General features: G+C 45.2%; 1 protein-coding gene across 1 annotated transcript in view; it reads right to left on the reverse strand.

The window, feature by feature from the left end:
- The window catches only part of LOC113109130 (mitogen-activated protein kinase kinase kinase kinase 4-like), a 50,799-nt gene that overhangs the window by 9,055 nt on the left and 26,744 nt on the right, over positions 1–15,000 (reverse strand). Inside the window, exons 9-18 of the mRNA XM_026272696.1 lie at positions 14,443–14,521; positions 14,185–14,360; positions 14,032–14,104; positions 10,044–10,254; positions 9,047–9,208; positions 7,929–8,015; positions 6,101–6,232; positions 4,467–4,645; positions 3,017–3,125; positions 2,207–2,386 (exon numbers count right to left, since the gene is read on the reverse strand). Coding sequence (XP_026128481.1) covers positions 2,207–2,386; positions 3,017–3,125; positions 4,467–4,645; positions 6,101–6,232; positions 7,929–8,015; positions 9,047–9,208; positions 10,044–10,254; positions 14,032–14,104; positions 14,185–14,360; positions 14,443–14,521 — 1,388 coding nt within the window. The remainder of the gene's footprint in view (positions 1–2,206; positions 2,387–3,016; positions 3,126–4,466; positions 4,646–6,100; positions 6,233–7,928; positions 8,016–9,046; positions 9,209–10,043; positions 10,255–14,031; positions 14,105–14,184; positions 14,361–14,442; positions 14,522–15,000) is intronic.

The raw sequence follows: 15,000 nt of genomic DNA on the forward strand, positions 1-15,000 counted from the left end.
TGTTACCAACAGTCTTCAAAATGCCTTCTTCTATGTTCCTCATGAGAAAGTAAGTTTATAGACATCTGTTGTGGCAAAAAGTTAGTTTTAGGCCTTGTGTGTGTGTATATATTATATATATTAGGGATATGTTGCTTTTATCAAAGTATATGTTATCACAATATTGAAATTCAGTTGCAAAAAAAGTATTGTCAAAATAATAATTACAAAATTATTTGTTTTCCTAATTACAAAAATAACTGAACATTTAAATAAGAAATACACAGAAGGTTTTTACACAGATAAAAGTGCACCAGAATTATAAGGACCAATGGATATCACTTTACAATAAGATCTCATTAGTTATCATTAGTTAATGTATTTCAGCTCTTCAGCGCCACCTGCTGTCAGAGAGTGAATGCACTTCTCATCCGCGCTTATCTACATCAGATGAGATTTGACCAGCATACAGCAGTGTTGTGCATCGTGACCAGGGGATGGGAAAAGTATTCTAAAATACATTATAAATTCTGTTTAATTTGCAATAAATTATTATACTCTGTATTTGTAAGTGGCCATGATAAAAATATCGTCCATGTTCATTATCATGATATATCACAACACCAAATACCGTAATGCTATATCTTGTGGTGTTCCTCAAGGCTCAATTTTGGGTCCTCTATCATTTAACCTATACATGCTTCCTTCAGCTAAGCCCTACTGGACTGCATAGACAGCATAATATTGTGGATGTCACAGAGTTTTCTACAGCTGAACAAAGATAGGACAGAGGTCATCGCTCCACATCTTGACCCTCTATCACTTAAAGCAAGTAACCAGGTCAACAACTTGGGAATCAGTCAAGACGCGTTTAAAACGGGTGTGTGCAAGAAAACTTGTCCAGAGTTTTACCTTATCAACTTGCACATGTGACTCCGAGCTGCACTACACGCAGAGCTGTAATGCTGGCTATCATTAAAACTATGTAAATGGCAGCATTACCTTTGGGTGTTTAAGATCGTAAGCAGCACTCGTCTGCCGTCATCTTAATTCAGATGACCAAATCATGACCAAAATCGCACCATGTGAGCCAAGCAAGTGACCTCAGTAAAAAAAAAATAAACACCTTTTTGACACTGTTACTAGAATACTATCAACTCAGATCTATGTGATGATCTCTCCTCTTCTCAGTTCAGTGTCTGCTTCACCTCATCATGCGAAGGGATTTGAAGAGATATGATTCTCAGTTTAACAGCTATCTAAAGCTCATGGCAGCTGCACACAGATTCAGATAACTTTAAGATACTTAACCGGCAAATGCTACTGTGTTCAGGCTATCAACTGAACTAGCTAGCTGCTTCTAACTAACATTGCTAGATGTGTGCATCACTGTGCGTTCACACCCCCGGCGTCGAGAGCGTCAAAGCGGCCGGAAGTCATTCATTTTCAATGTAAGCCGGCGTCGAGCAGCGGCGAGGGGCGGCACGGTGCGACTTGGCCGTTGAGAGCGTCGAGGGGAGTTGAAATCAAGGCAACTTTATGGTAATTAGCTATGACGCGGTTGGGCAGCAACCAATCGGAACGTAGAAGTCCACCGCTTGAGAGGATTCAAGAGAATGCAGCTCCGACTACATTAGTTCCCAAGCACAATAAAGGACAGGTTGATTATTGCTGTTTTAGCGTTTGCAATAATCTATGATGTGTCCCTGTTTGCGTACAGGGACATAACAAATAAATTAAAAGTGATACGTGGACCAAGGTGTCTGAGATTGTTCATTTTAAGTAAAGGATCCTAATATTTCGTCCACAACAATATTTAATGAGGTTCTAACTCCTTGTGGTTAGTCTGCACGAGATCAACAAGCTTGTTTGCTTTGCGGCCGCTTTAAATTCAAAATAATCATTCGATCTACGTTAGAGCGTCTGAGCGCTCACAAATCTTTCTGCAGCGTCGTGAGCAGAGCGGCAAGAGCGATGTTTGACGCTCTAGACGCCGGCGGTGTGCACGCACAGTCAGTCACATGAGCCTATATCTTTCAGTAAACATGTCTGCTTGAGCATGTGCTATCACATCTGACTGGCTCATCTGTTAGTGTTATTCCCCAGTTAATGAAGCTGGTTAATCAGAAGAAGCTGTTAGAAGTCTGATAAGAGGATTAGTATCACGGTGAAGAGACAGCCAAGACCTCCCACCATCACTAGACTGTGTCTCTACTGAGCGGTGTACCTCTGCTAGGCTGGGGACTCTGTCCGAGGGACTGAGGGGGGACAGGGCAGGGCTGCAGGGGGCCGAGGACGACTGCTGGAGCAGGTCAGGCAGACCCCTAATGCAGCTCCTCGGCCCAGTCTCTACAGCACTGGGACTCCAGCCTGAGCCCAGCACCAGCACTGGACCTGCTCTCTGGAACTGAGAAAGACAAGCGTCTGGGTCCAGGCATGTGCATCACTCCGATCGCTGCAGAAAACTGCTGTTTCTTTGGTTTTTACAATAAACAATAACATTCTACTATCATCTGAACAGAAATACATAAAACATTCATAAATCACAGAACACAAGGACAATGAAAGAATTCTGAAACAAAAGAACAGTAAAAATGGCCAAACAGAATGGAAAGAATAACAATGTAAAAGTTGTGTTTTTATACTGTATGTGAACACTATGGCACTACATTATAGTTCTGCTGTTTAATGAGATGAGATGAGAAACCCTTCCGTCTCACGATCAGTAATCACAGCATCATTTTATATTAGGTGTCTTTACCTACAAGAGTCCTTCTGGAGTGTACGGTTGTTCTGAGCCTGGATACACACTCCACAGATGCAATCACATGCCAGTACTTTAATCAGACACGTATGATCACAGTAAGAGTACAGCAGAGGTTCAGCCCAGAGAGCTGCTGTCCTTCCACTGACTACAGCTGTAGCAGTTCTGTGGACACTGACGAGTCACTGACGAGTCTGATCAAACTCACTCACCCGCAGGTAAAGACACCTACTATAACGTGTCCAGCAGGAGCCTGGTGTGTGTGTGTGTCACCTGTCTCATGACCAGCGTGCTGTCTTTGCACGGCGTAGACGAGGCCTCGCTGTCTTGGACAACCATGGTCTTGGCTGCTACCGTCTCTCCATTACTAAGCCTGGACGAGCTGTCAATCACAGAATAATGATCTGAGCTCATTCACTAAGGTTTACTGCACAAGACGCTCACGAAGGCTTTTTCTTCCTCTACATCTTGAATGTGATCAGTGCGGCCTGATGAAGGTCACACATCTGCAGCACATCGCTGTCAAAACGGCTGAGACCATTGAGCAAAGTATTACTAATGCACCTTTATTAAAAGCAATAAAATAACATGGCTATCTGTGAAAAAAAGTGCATAATGTTCATTAAAAATATAATCAATTATGTTGCTTAAACAATTATAAACAAAACAGCAGCATATATGCACAGTTTAATACAGAGGGACAAAAAGCCAATCGCAGAGTATTTCCTTCATTTCAAAACATGAAAGTCTTTATATTTTATCTTTATATTAAGTGTTTATGTTTTGAATTGACATTAATTTTAGGTTCTGAACGGCTTGGTGTCAGTTTGATGTACACAAGTGTGCTCCGCACTGATGCTCTGTCTTTCAGCAGTTACACTCATCCTCAGAGAGAGGTGATGAAGAAAGGCCGATTGGGTGCTAATAGCTGCTAAATGAGGTTGTGATGTCACTGTGTGATGATGTCACTGTGTGATAAAGTGTCACAACATCAAATCTAAGCAAGAAATATTTCATATATAAGTTCATTTAGATTTGTTTGTAAAATAAGATGCATAATATAATATTAGATATAAATGTTTTTTGAACACTTACACACTTTGAATGATTACGATTTAAGTTTTTTAAGAGCTAGTAGACTAGTGATACTACACATTTTCATCAGTTAGGCTTTAAGCAGTGTATCAGCAGTGTGTTAGTGTGCTACACTCCAACAAATGTCTGTATGTTAATATGAAATTATTTTCCGTGTTGGTTATTTACCTGCATTTTAAATTACGCATTGTGTTTTCGTGTTACAGGGAGATAATGGATAATGTTCTGGAAGATTACTAGTATCTTTTCCATTACAGCGTACTAACTGATCAACAATCGCAGGTACAAGCTACTAACAATTATTCAATCATGATGGAACTGAAGAGTTTCAGACAGCAGCTAACTCCGTTCATGTGATGTGTGTACTGCGAGACATCCATGGTTTCCTCTTTTGGTGCAATTTGGATGGAAAATGTGTGCCTTTTTATTGTCTGCATCCCTTATCAAAAGTTGCCGAATAAATGTTGTTAATGTTTAAATGTGTTACTAGGGTACTCACGGCTAAGATGGTGACACTGGCTAAAGAAGGGCTCCTTCATCCCTGATGACGGTGTCTGAAGCACATCTGACGTGTTTGCAGTGGGATGTGGATGTGTTTAACCTGACGAACACCAGAAGCAGTGCTCACCTGGCGCGGGAGTCCTCAGGGCCAGACGTCGAGTCCTCTCCGGCCTCCTGGTCCACCTCCTCGTCGTCCTCGTCATCAGTGGTGCCCGAGTCCTCGCTGGAGGACGAGTAGTCCGTGGCTTTGTGCTGTGGTCGCACGTCCTCCACCGCACGCAGCTCCTTGGCCAGCGCCGTCAGATCCTGCCAAGCAGCAGCACTCTCCGTTACACAACACTCAGTGAACACCAGCGTTTCACTCATAATATAGTGTGGATCGTCATTAAACACTGACCAAACACAGACCGTCTCGCTCGTGATGTAGTGTGGACCATCATTAAACACAGACCGAACACCGAGCGAACACCGACCGTCTCTCTCGTGATGTAGTGGGGACCGTCATTAAACACCGAGCGAACACCGACCGTATCGCATGTGATGTACTATCTCTACAACTTGTGCTTCAACTTGTCTGCCAGTGCAACAACAAGATGCATATTATTTGTAAACACAAACACCATACAACCCTGTCTAATAAAAGTGACACAAACACAAGTGTGGTCAAAAAAGAGAGAGTTATCGAAGCCCTCACCCCGCAGCAAATATCACAATTTTATATTTAAATATGAATGTCAAGAGCTAAGAAGTGTATGTATTTATATAGACTACACTACACACAAATAATATACAATTAAATTATGCTCATTTTAAATGTATTGTGTAGGCTAGGTATAAAAATATAGGCTTTTAATAATCCTTCAGTGGATAAAACCATGATAATATGAAACGCTTCAAAACACATATGCGTATGCACATGGCGGGTGCAGAATGATGTGCTCAAAGGAACATGGAGTCACAGTGTGCTGCGCTGCTCAAGTGCGCATTTAAAAGTACGTCCAACCCCGCCTCGATCTGCAGGCCGCAGCCAGGTGCTTCTCCAAAACAGCCAGAAATGATATGCATTGTGAACGTCAGACTTCTAATCATTTTTGTTTCGTTTCATCTCGTCAACGAAAACTCAAAAACGTCTCGTCATGTTTTAGTCACATTAATTCATTTTTAGCTAGTCATCGTCGCATTATCGTCATAAAAAAAAAGGTGCGTCAACGAAATCATTTTGTTATCGTCATCGTTGACGAAAACAACATTGGTCTGTCTTTAAGAATAAGAACAAAGATGCAAATAAAGAGTAGTTTAATGAAGAGCAGCGAGTGATTGAGTCTTCTCTTTTAATGTTTGAAGAACATTCAGACAGATCTGGATTAAGAGATGCTTGTTTGTGAGTTTTGCTACATCTATATTTTTTAATTGTTTAATTATTTTAAAATTAATAGTGTACATATTTGCTTAAAATCGATTCTCTATTTTCATTTTCGAAACATTTTTTTGGGTTGGTCCGATCGATTGTGCAATCGATTTTCGAACTAAAAGTAGCAGCCCTATTATAGACTTATCTCACAGTAATGTACTTTATTGGGAGAAGCAGCAGTCGTCCAGAAGAGAAACACAAATAAAGATCATTTGAGATCTCTGAGCACTATTAGGAGCATCAGGATCCTGGAAGATGACTTGATGAACTCATGTTTGAGAAGACCTCCAATTCAACCAACACTGACATGGTTCCACTTCTTTACCTGAGTGTGTGTGTAAAGGGCTCACCTGCGGGTCACTGCTGCTGCTGCCGTTGGAGAAGGGCTCTGTTGCTCGCAGAGGGACAGCTGGAGGCTGCTTCTGCAGGACTGCTGCGGTCTGAGGAGAGCCCTGCACACTCCTGCGGTGACGCTCGTCCACCTGCACACACACACACACACACACACACACACCTCAATAACCAGAGCCAGACATACTGTCATCCAGCTGTTTCTAGTAAAGAGGTCAACTTCTTTCTGCACTCTATGAATCACAAAGCTAAACAAAATATATAATTTCACTACTGTAGAAAAATGACTAATTTCACCTGCATCTCAAATGGCCTGAGGATGAATACATTAACAGCAGAGTTTAATTTTTGGCTGAACTATACTAAGACTATACCCTTTACTAAGAACTAAGCTGTTTCACTGTTCAGAAACTGGTAACTTTCTACAGTCACGTTCACAAGTTCTCTATTAATGTTAGTAAAGGGTCAGCAACCCTGTGTGCTTCTTAACTCTTGTGCATTGTTCAAACTCACTACCCTTTCTTTATGATGAAAACATCCACCTAATTAAACCGCTGTAAAACTGTATCAGAGAAATCTTTTTTTTTTCTTTATGTTTGCATAAATCTATTAATCAACCTCAGTCCTGATCAAAACTACCAAACTTAAAAAAAAAAAAGTAGTTTGGTAGTTTTTTTTTTTTATTGCTGATTTCATAAATGTACAAAACTAAACTAAACAAAAACAAAATGACTTATTTTCAATATAAAAAGTGATAGTGGACTGGATATTTTTATGGTGTCATGGCTTTGCAATCAAAAAATGGAAGTCAGTGGGGCAAAAACAGCCACAAACAGTAAATGAGGGAGAAAAAATGTAAATCTAATGCTGCACAAAAACTAAAAATGCATCAAAACCAATCTTGTTACTAATCTTTGACAAAAAAATATCCAGTACATAATCACTTTTAAATTGAAAATAAGTCATTTTGTGTGTGTTTTCCCCCCAAATCAGTGACATCATTTATAAACTTGGTAATTAAAGAGTTAAAATCTTGGATTTTTTTAAATCTGGTAGTTTTGATCAGGACTGAGGTTGATAGATTTATGCAAAGAAATTTAGAAACAATATTTATCTGATACATTTTTACAGCAGTTTAATTTAGTGGATGTTTTCATCCACGAACATAACAGAAGGGTAGTGAATTTGCCCACAGTGTACCGCTGAATTTTTTTTACATTTCAAAGCATTTTCCCAAAATATGTGTCAAAATAAGATTTGTCACCATAAACCATTCCACTGAAACACAAAGAGAGTCTAAAATAAGACTCAAATGTATCCCCTAGTGGACGAACATGTATGATATACATGACATCCTCAGACAGAATACTGCTTTAACCCAAAATAAATCATACGAGGCTTCATTTGTTCTGCAGTCAGTGTCAGTCACGAGCTCTGTGTGTGTGTGTGTGTGTGTCTCTCACCAGTAACATGGCCTGCTCGTGAAGCAGCTCTCTCTCTGTGTGTGTGTGTGTGTGTGTGTGTGTGTGTGTGTGTCTCACCAGTAGCATGGCCTGCTCGTGAAGCAGCTCTGTGTGTGTGTGTGTGTGTGTGTGTGTGTGTGTGTGTGTGTCTCACCAGTAGCATGGCCTGCTCGTGAAGCAGCTCTGTGTGTGTGTGTGTGTGTGTGTGTGTGTGTGTGTGTCTCACCAGTAGCATGGCCTGCTCGTGAAGCAGCTCTGTGTGTGTGTGTGTGTGTGTGTGTGTGTGTCTCACCAGTAGCATGGCCTGCTCGTGAAGCAGCTCTCTCTCTCTGTGTGTGTGTGTGTGTGTGTGTGTGTGTCTCACCAGTAACATGGCCTGCTCGTGAAGCAGCTGCTGCTGCAGGATCTCCAGGTGCCTCTGCTCCTCCTCCAGCTGCCGGCGGATGTACTCCTGCCACACACACACACACACACACACACACAGGTGAGCTCCAGACCCACACACTCCAGCGCTCAGGCTGAAGGACAGTGGGGTAAAACAGAGCTCTATCTTCATGCCAGTGATTGCACATATTTGACATGTGATCGTACAACTATCTATCGTCTCGGGTTTCATCGAGTAATGACATCTCACACACGCCTCCGTAAACCCAGTGTACACACACACACACACACACACACACACACGTGACCTGGACCAGTCTCTGAATACATAATCTCTAAAAAAAAAAAAAAATCTAAATATTGAGAAAATCATCTTTAAAGTTGTTCAGATGAAGTTCTTAGCAATGCGTATTACTAATCAAAAGTTAGTCAGCCCCACCGAGCGTCACAGCTCATTTATCTGAAGATGTGTAAGGGCCACAACGAAGCAAACTGGCCCCGGTCTGAACGTTATGTGTTTAGATATTCCCACAAAATACACACCGTACAGCTCTGTCACCCTCGTGTCCTTCCAAACCCACAGGACCTTCATCGATCTTCAGAAACACATGGAGATATTTCTGATGAACAGAGTTCATGCTAACGAGAGCAACACTGAGAGGAGAGGTTAGTGTCGCTGCCTCTGGTGAAGATCTCCAGATCTCAGCTAGCTCATCCGCGCCAGGCGTGTTAGCGCTGTAAGCCTATCAAACGCTCTCACACGTTTATTATTTCAACATTCTGGGAGGAAGAGGTTTAAACAGCCAGAGGAAACACATGACGTGACCAGGTGTAAACACGTGATACCAGCGGTTCAACACTAATCTTATTAATTCTACAACAATTCAGAAATCTCCTGGATTCATCAGATTATTTTCATTTGTGCTCTGAAGATGAATGAAAGGGATGAGTACCTCATGTTCATTTTTGTGTGAGCGATTCCTTCAAGGTAAGAACTAAAGCCAGCGTTTGTCTGAACACTAGTCTGTGACTGTGACAGCTAAACGGATTACACTGAAAGAGTCACATGAATAAGAGAAGTGACTGTCTCTGCTTCACCTGCTCGCGGTCAGCCCTCCTCTTCTCCTCCTCAGCTCTTCGGCGCTCCTCTTCCTCCTTGCGTCTCCTCTCTAGCTCCTCCAGACGTCTCTTCTCCTCCTGCTCTCTCCTCCTCTGCTCTCGCTCCTGCTGCCTCCTCATCTCTCGCTCTCGTCTCTGTTGCTGCAGGACACAAGACCAACACACGGTTCAACACTACACACACTGGTGCAGTATAGCACGCTCAGGTCATAGGTTCAGACTGTGTAAGACTACCACATTGTGAAATATTTTTCTGATCATGTGACCTGTACTTTCTGAAGATGATTTGATTGCACAGACTAACACTGTGTCCTAACACACACAACAGGATTCCTGCCACAAGCCACCCGTGTGTCCACACCAGACGCCACAGAACCAATCAGAAGTGTGTGTGGGCGGAGCCTCTCTGGAAGCACACTGCACTAAACCAAAGGGATCATTTTATAATCTAACTCAGAAATATGAAACTTTTTAACATTATTAAATGCACATTCTAAGTGTCTGATAAGATCTTTGTTGTGGATTGCACTCATTGGTTCACATCAAGTTCCCAGTTTTAGCATCCATTTGCTTACATTTATTTTCAAGATCTGAGTTTAATCTGATGTTGTTTTCAGTACGGCTATAAGGTTACACAAAATTATAATTAAACCCATATTAGAGGCGTTTAACTTTGAATAAAGCACATAAATCACCCGAAATGATCTACTACTGCCATATAGTTTGCATGTTGGTGTTCTAGCTGTGACGATGCTTCTAGTTAGGACAAAAACTCAAATTAACATGGAAAAGATAGCTTTCATGGCGTGTCGTTAGGACACAGTCGCAGATCTCTGTCTGACCTATCCTTTGCTATGGCATACTGAGCATGTGTTGGTGCAGGATCAGATGAGACATGTTCTGTGAGTTCAGCAGTGTACTGTAGTGGTGTATACAGTAGTTCCTAACAGCAGGATGAGTGTGTTTGGTCACACACCTCCTCCAGACGCCTCCTCTGCTCCTTCTGCTGCTCGATGCGCTTCTGTCGCTCGGCCAGCAGCTGCCGCTTGTACTCCTCCTGCTCGCGGAGCTGCTGTTCCTGGAGGAGCTGCTGGCGTCTCAGAGCCTCCGAGCGCTCCTTATTCTCCTGCTGCAGACGGATGAAGTCTCGTCGCAGAGTCGACTCGCCCGGCACGTTCACGATGGAGCTGTCACACACACAGTTACACACCTTTCAAGGGGTCATGAAATGAAAAACCCAAATTACCTTGATCTTTTGACATATAAAAGGTCATTTTAGTAAAACAACATTCTGTAACATTCTTATTAGTCTAAAACAGCTTATATTAAACCCACCGATTCTACAACACTGCCTGTGTAGCCCCACCCACCGATTCTACATCACTGCCTGCGTAGCCCCACCCACCGATTCTACATCACTGCCTGTGTAGCCCCACCCACCGATTCTACATCACTGCCTGCGTAGCCCCACCCACCGATTCTACAACACTGCCTGTGTAGCCCCACCCACCGATTCTACAACACTGCCTGCGTAGCCCCACCCACCGATTCTACATCACTGACTATTTAGCCCCACCCACAGATTCTACATCACTGCCTGTGTAGCCCCACCCACCGATTCTACATCACTGCCTGTGTAGCCCCACCCACCGATTCTACATCACTGCCTGCGTAGCCCCACCCACAGATTCTACATCACTGCCCGCGTAGCCCCACCCACCGATTCTACATCACTGCCCGTGTAGCCCCACCCACCGATTCTACATCACTTGTGTAGCCCCACCCACCGATTCTACACCTGTGTAGCCCCACCCACCGATTCTACATCACTGCCTGTGTAGCCCCACCCACCGATTCTACATCACTGCCTGTGTAGCCCCACCCACCGATTCTACATCACTGCCTGCGTAGCCCCACCCACCGATTCTACAACACTGCCTGCGTAGCCCCACCCACCGATTCTACAACACTGCCTGCGTAGCCCCACCCACCGATTCTACATCACTGCCTGCGTAGCCCCACCCACCGATTCTACAACACTGCCTGCGTAGCCCCACCCACCGATTCTACATCACTGACTATTTAGCCCCACCCACAGATTCTACATCACTGCCTGTGTAGCCCCACCCACCGATTCTACATCACTGCCTGCGTAGCCCCACCCACAGATTCTACATCACTGCCTGCGTAGCCCCACCCACCGATTCTACATCACTGCCCGTGTAGCCCCACCCACCGATTCTACATCACTTGTGTAGCCCCACCCACCGATTCTACACCTGTGTAGCCCCACCCACCGATTCTACATCACTGCCTGTGTAGCCCCACCCACCGATTCTACATCACTGCCTGTGTAGCCCCACCCACCGATTCTACATCACTGACTATTTAGCCCCACCCACCGATTCTACATCACTGCCTGTGTAGCCCCACCCACCGATTCTACATCACTTGTGTAGCCCCACCCACCGATTCTACATCACTGCCTGTGTAGCCCCACCCACCGATTCTACATCACTGCCTGCGTAGCCCCACCCACCGATTCTACATCACTGACTGTTTAGCCCCACCCACCGATTCTACAACACTGCCTGCGTAGCCCCAGCCACCGATTCTACATCACTGACTATTTAGCCCCACCCACAGATTCTACATCACTGCCTGTGTAGCCCCACCCACCGATTCTACATCACTGCCTGTGTAGCCCCACCCACCGATTCTACATCACTGCCTGCGTAGCCCCACCCACAGATTCTACATCACTGCCTGCGTAGCCCCACCCACCGATTCTACATCACTGCCCGTGTAGCCCCACCCACCGATTCTACATCACTTGTGTAGCCCCACCCACCGATTCTACACCTGTGTAGCCCCACCCACCGATTCTACATCACTGCCTGTGTAGCCCCACCCACCGATTCTACATCACTGCCTGCGTAGCCCCACCCACCGATTCTACAACACTGCCTGCGTAGCCCCACCCGCCGATTCTACAACACTGCCTGCGTAGCCCCACCCACCGATTCTACATCACTGCCTGCGTAGCCCCACCCACCGATTCTACAACACTGCCTGCGTAGCCCCACCCACCGATTCTACATCACTGACTATTTAGCCCCACCCACAGATTCTACATCACTGCCTGTGTAGCCCCACCCACCGATTCTACATCACTGCCTGTGTAGCCCCACCCACCGATTCTACATCACTGCCTGCGTAGCCCCACCCACAGATTCTACATCACTGCCTGCGTAGCCCCACCCACCGATTCTACATCACTGCCCGTGTAGCCCCACCCACCGATTCTACATCACTTGTGTAGCCCCACCCACCGATTCTACACCTGTGTAGCCCCACCCACCGATTCTACATCACTGCCTGTGTAGCCCCACCCACCGATTCTACATCACTGCCTGTGTAGCCCCACCCACCGATTCTACATCACTGACTATTTAGCCCCACCCACAGATTCTACAACACTGACTGTTTAGCCCCACCCACAGATTCTACAACACTGTTTAGCCCCACCCACAGATTCCAAAACACTGACTATTTAGCCCCACCCAGATTCCAAAACACTGACTATTTAGCCCCACCCACAGATTCTACAACACTGACTGTTTAGCCCCACCCACCGATTCCAAAACAATGACTATTTAGCCCCACCCACAGATTCTACAACACTGACTGTTTAGCCCCACCCACAGATTCCAAAACAATGACTATTTAGCCCCACCCACAGATTCTACAACACTGACTGTTTAGCCCCACCCACAGATTCTACAACACTGTTTAGCCCCACCCACAGATTCTACAACACTTGACTGTTTAGCCCCACCCACAGATTCTACAACACTGTTTAGCCCCACCCACAGATTCTACAACACTGTTTAGCCCCACCCACAGATTCTACAACACTGTTTAGCCCCACCCACAGATTCTACAACGCTGACTGTTTAGCCCCACCCACAGATTCTACAACACTGTTTAGCCCCACCCACAGATTCTACAACACTGTTTAGCCCCACCCACAGATTCTACAACACTGACTGTTTAGCCCCACCCACATTATTCTACCTCGGTGAGTATGTGTGTCTTGTGTTCCGTAGCAATGTCTCTAGTGTAAGTTAAAGGGGGGGTGAAATGCTCGTTTTCACTCAATCTCCTGTTAATCTTGAGTACCTATAGAGTAGTACTGCATCCTTCATAAATCCAAAAAGTCTTTAGTTTTATTATATTCATAAGAGAAAGATAGTCTGTACCGATTTTTCCCGGAAAAACACGAGCGCCTGGAGGCGTGACGTGTGGGCGGAGCTAAAGAATCACTAACAGCGCTGTTGTTTCCTCTCTCGTGAGAAGTCATGTAGTGAAGTTTTTAACTATGTTACTGATAAAATCGTCTGAGTAGCACTAACAACATTAGTGCGAATGCTAACGTGTGTGCAAACTGTTTGTGCGTCTGTGAGGAAGAGATGCGTTTCTCTGAAAATAACTGCACACCTTAGAATGATGTTCAGCCAATCAGATTAAAGCATTCAACGGCCCCCTATTATAAGTGTTTTTAACCTAAATCACATCAGCTCCATCTGTGGAGGATGTTGTTTGTCAAACACACAACTATTAGCCAATCACAGCAGTGGTGTTCACTTTAGTCTTCAATCCTCCACAGCAGCTCAAACAGAGACTATTTACGTTCCCTATGAACCTGTTCTTAAAAGCGGAGATGTTCTTGTGTTTTGCTCAGTTTCTCTGTGTCTGACCCGTCACACTGCTGAGTCTGTGGCTGCTCGATGTGAGATCAAGGAGATAAAGAGAGGTGTGACACTCTTCTGGGTTTGTTGAAGACTCTGTCTGTGTCTTCAGACTCTGTGTGCTGGTGTGAATGAGTCGAGGCCCGCTGCCCTTGCTCCTGGACGTCCTCTCACCACACACACAGAAGAGAGACAGTGTGTGTGTGTGTGTACCTGGGCTCTCCCTCCTGCTCCTGAGCCTCCTCCTCCTCTTCCTCGCTGCCGCTGTACTCGTACTCGGTCTCGTCTGCGGCGGAGCACAGGCGGTCAGTCACTCATCAGCACACGCGTGAGGTCAGGTGAGGTCAGGTGTGGTGTGGTCAGTACCTCGCTCTCCTCGTTTCTTGCGGCAGCGGTCCAGGTGGTCCTTCAGCTGGATGCGCACCTGTCTCTCGTTGGGCTGGTCTCTGATGAAGGGGTGCTTCAGCAGCTGGTCGGTGGGTGGACGCTGCGTGTAGTTCTTCACCAGACAGCCCTCGATGAAGCTGAAGAACTTCTTAGACCTGTGAAGCACAGCAGAGCGAGTCCTCAGCCCTGACCTTTCACCCTCCACAGTAACTGCCCGCAGCAGATGAAGCTACTGACCATTTCTTGGACTTGAGTCTGGGCGGAGGATTTCTGGGTATGAGAAAGAGCGCTCGCATGGGATGCATATCGCACAACGCTGCAAAACACCAACACACACTCATTCAAACACAAGCGTATCATGACATCCAGTATACTCCAGCTTCAGCAGCAGAGACGTCACAATAAAGAGGTCATGACATGAGAAACATCATTTCCCTTCATCTCTGTACACGTCCTGCAAGTTTCAGAACTCAAAATGTCCTCATCATCAATAAAAAACATGTAATAACACAGCTGGTTTTGGATCTGAGGGACATGGTGATGTCATCTGGGCTCAGTGGCTAAACACGCCTCCAGAGCAAGACACCGACCAATAGTCATCTTCTCACCATAGCCCCGCCCACTGGTGTTCAGTCGCTAACGGCTCTGCAAGTGTCACGTCATGTCTTTCTGACACAGTCCAGAGCTGGAGTGAATGAAACAACATTCACTCGGTTTAAGCGGTTCCACCACGTCTTTATATCTGAAAGATCCCAGCGTCAGGAGCAAGTGGATGGGTTGTGATCGTGGTGGAGA

This window comes from Carassius auratus, chromosome 9 (assembly GCF_003368295.1).
Source record: "Carassius auratus strain Wakin chromosome 9, ASM336829v1, whole genome shotgun sequence".
In the NCBI taxonomy this organism is placed as follows: Eukaryota; Metazoa; Chordata; class Actinopteri; order Cypriniformes; family Cyprinidae; genus Carassius; species Carassius auratus.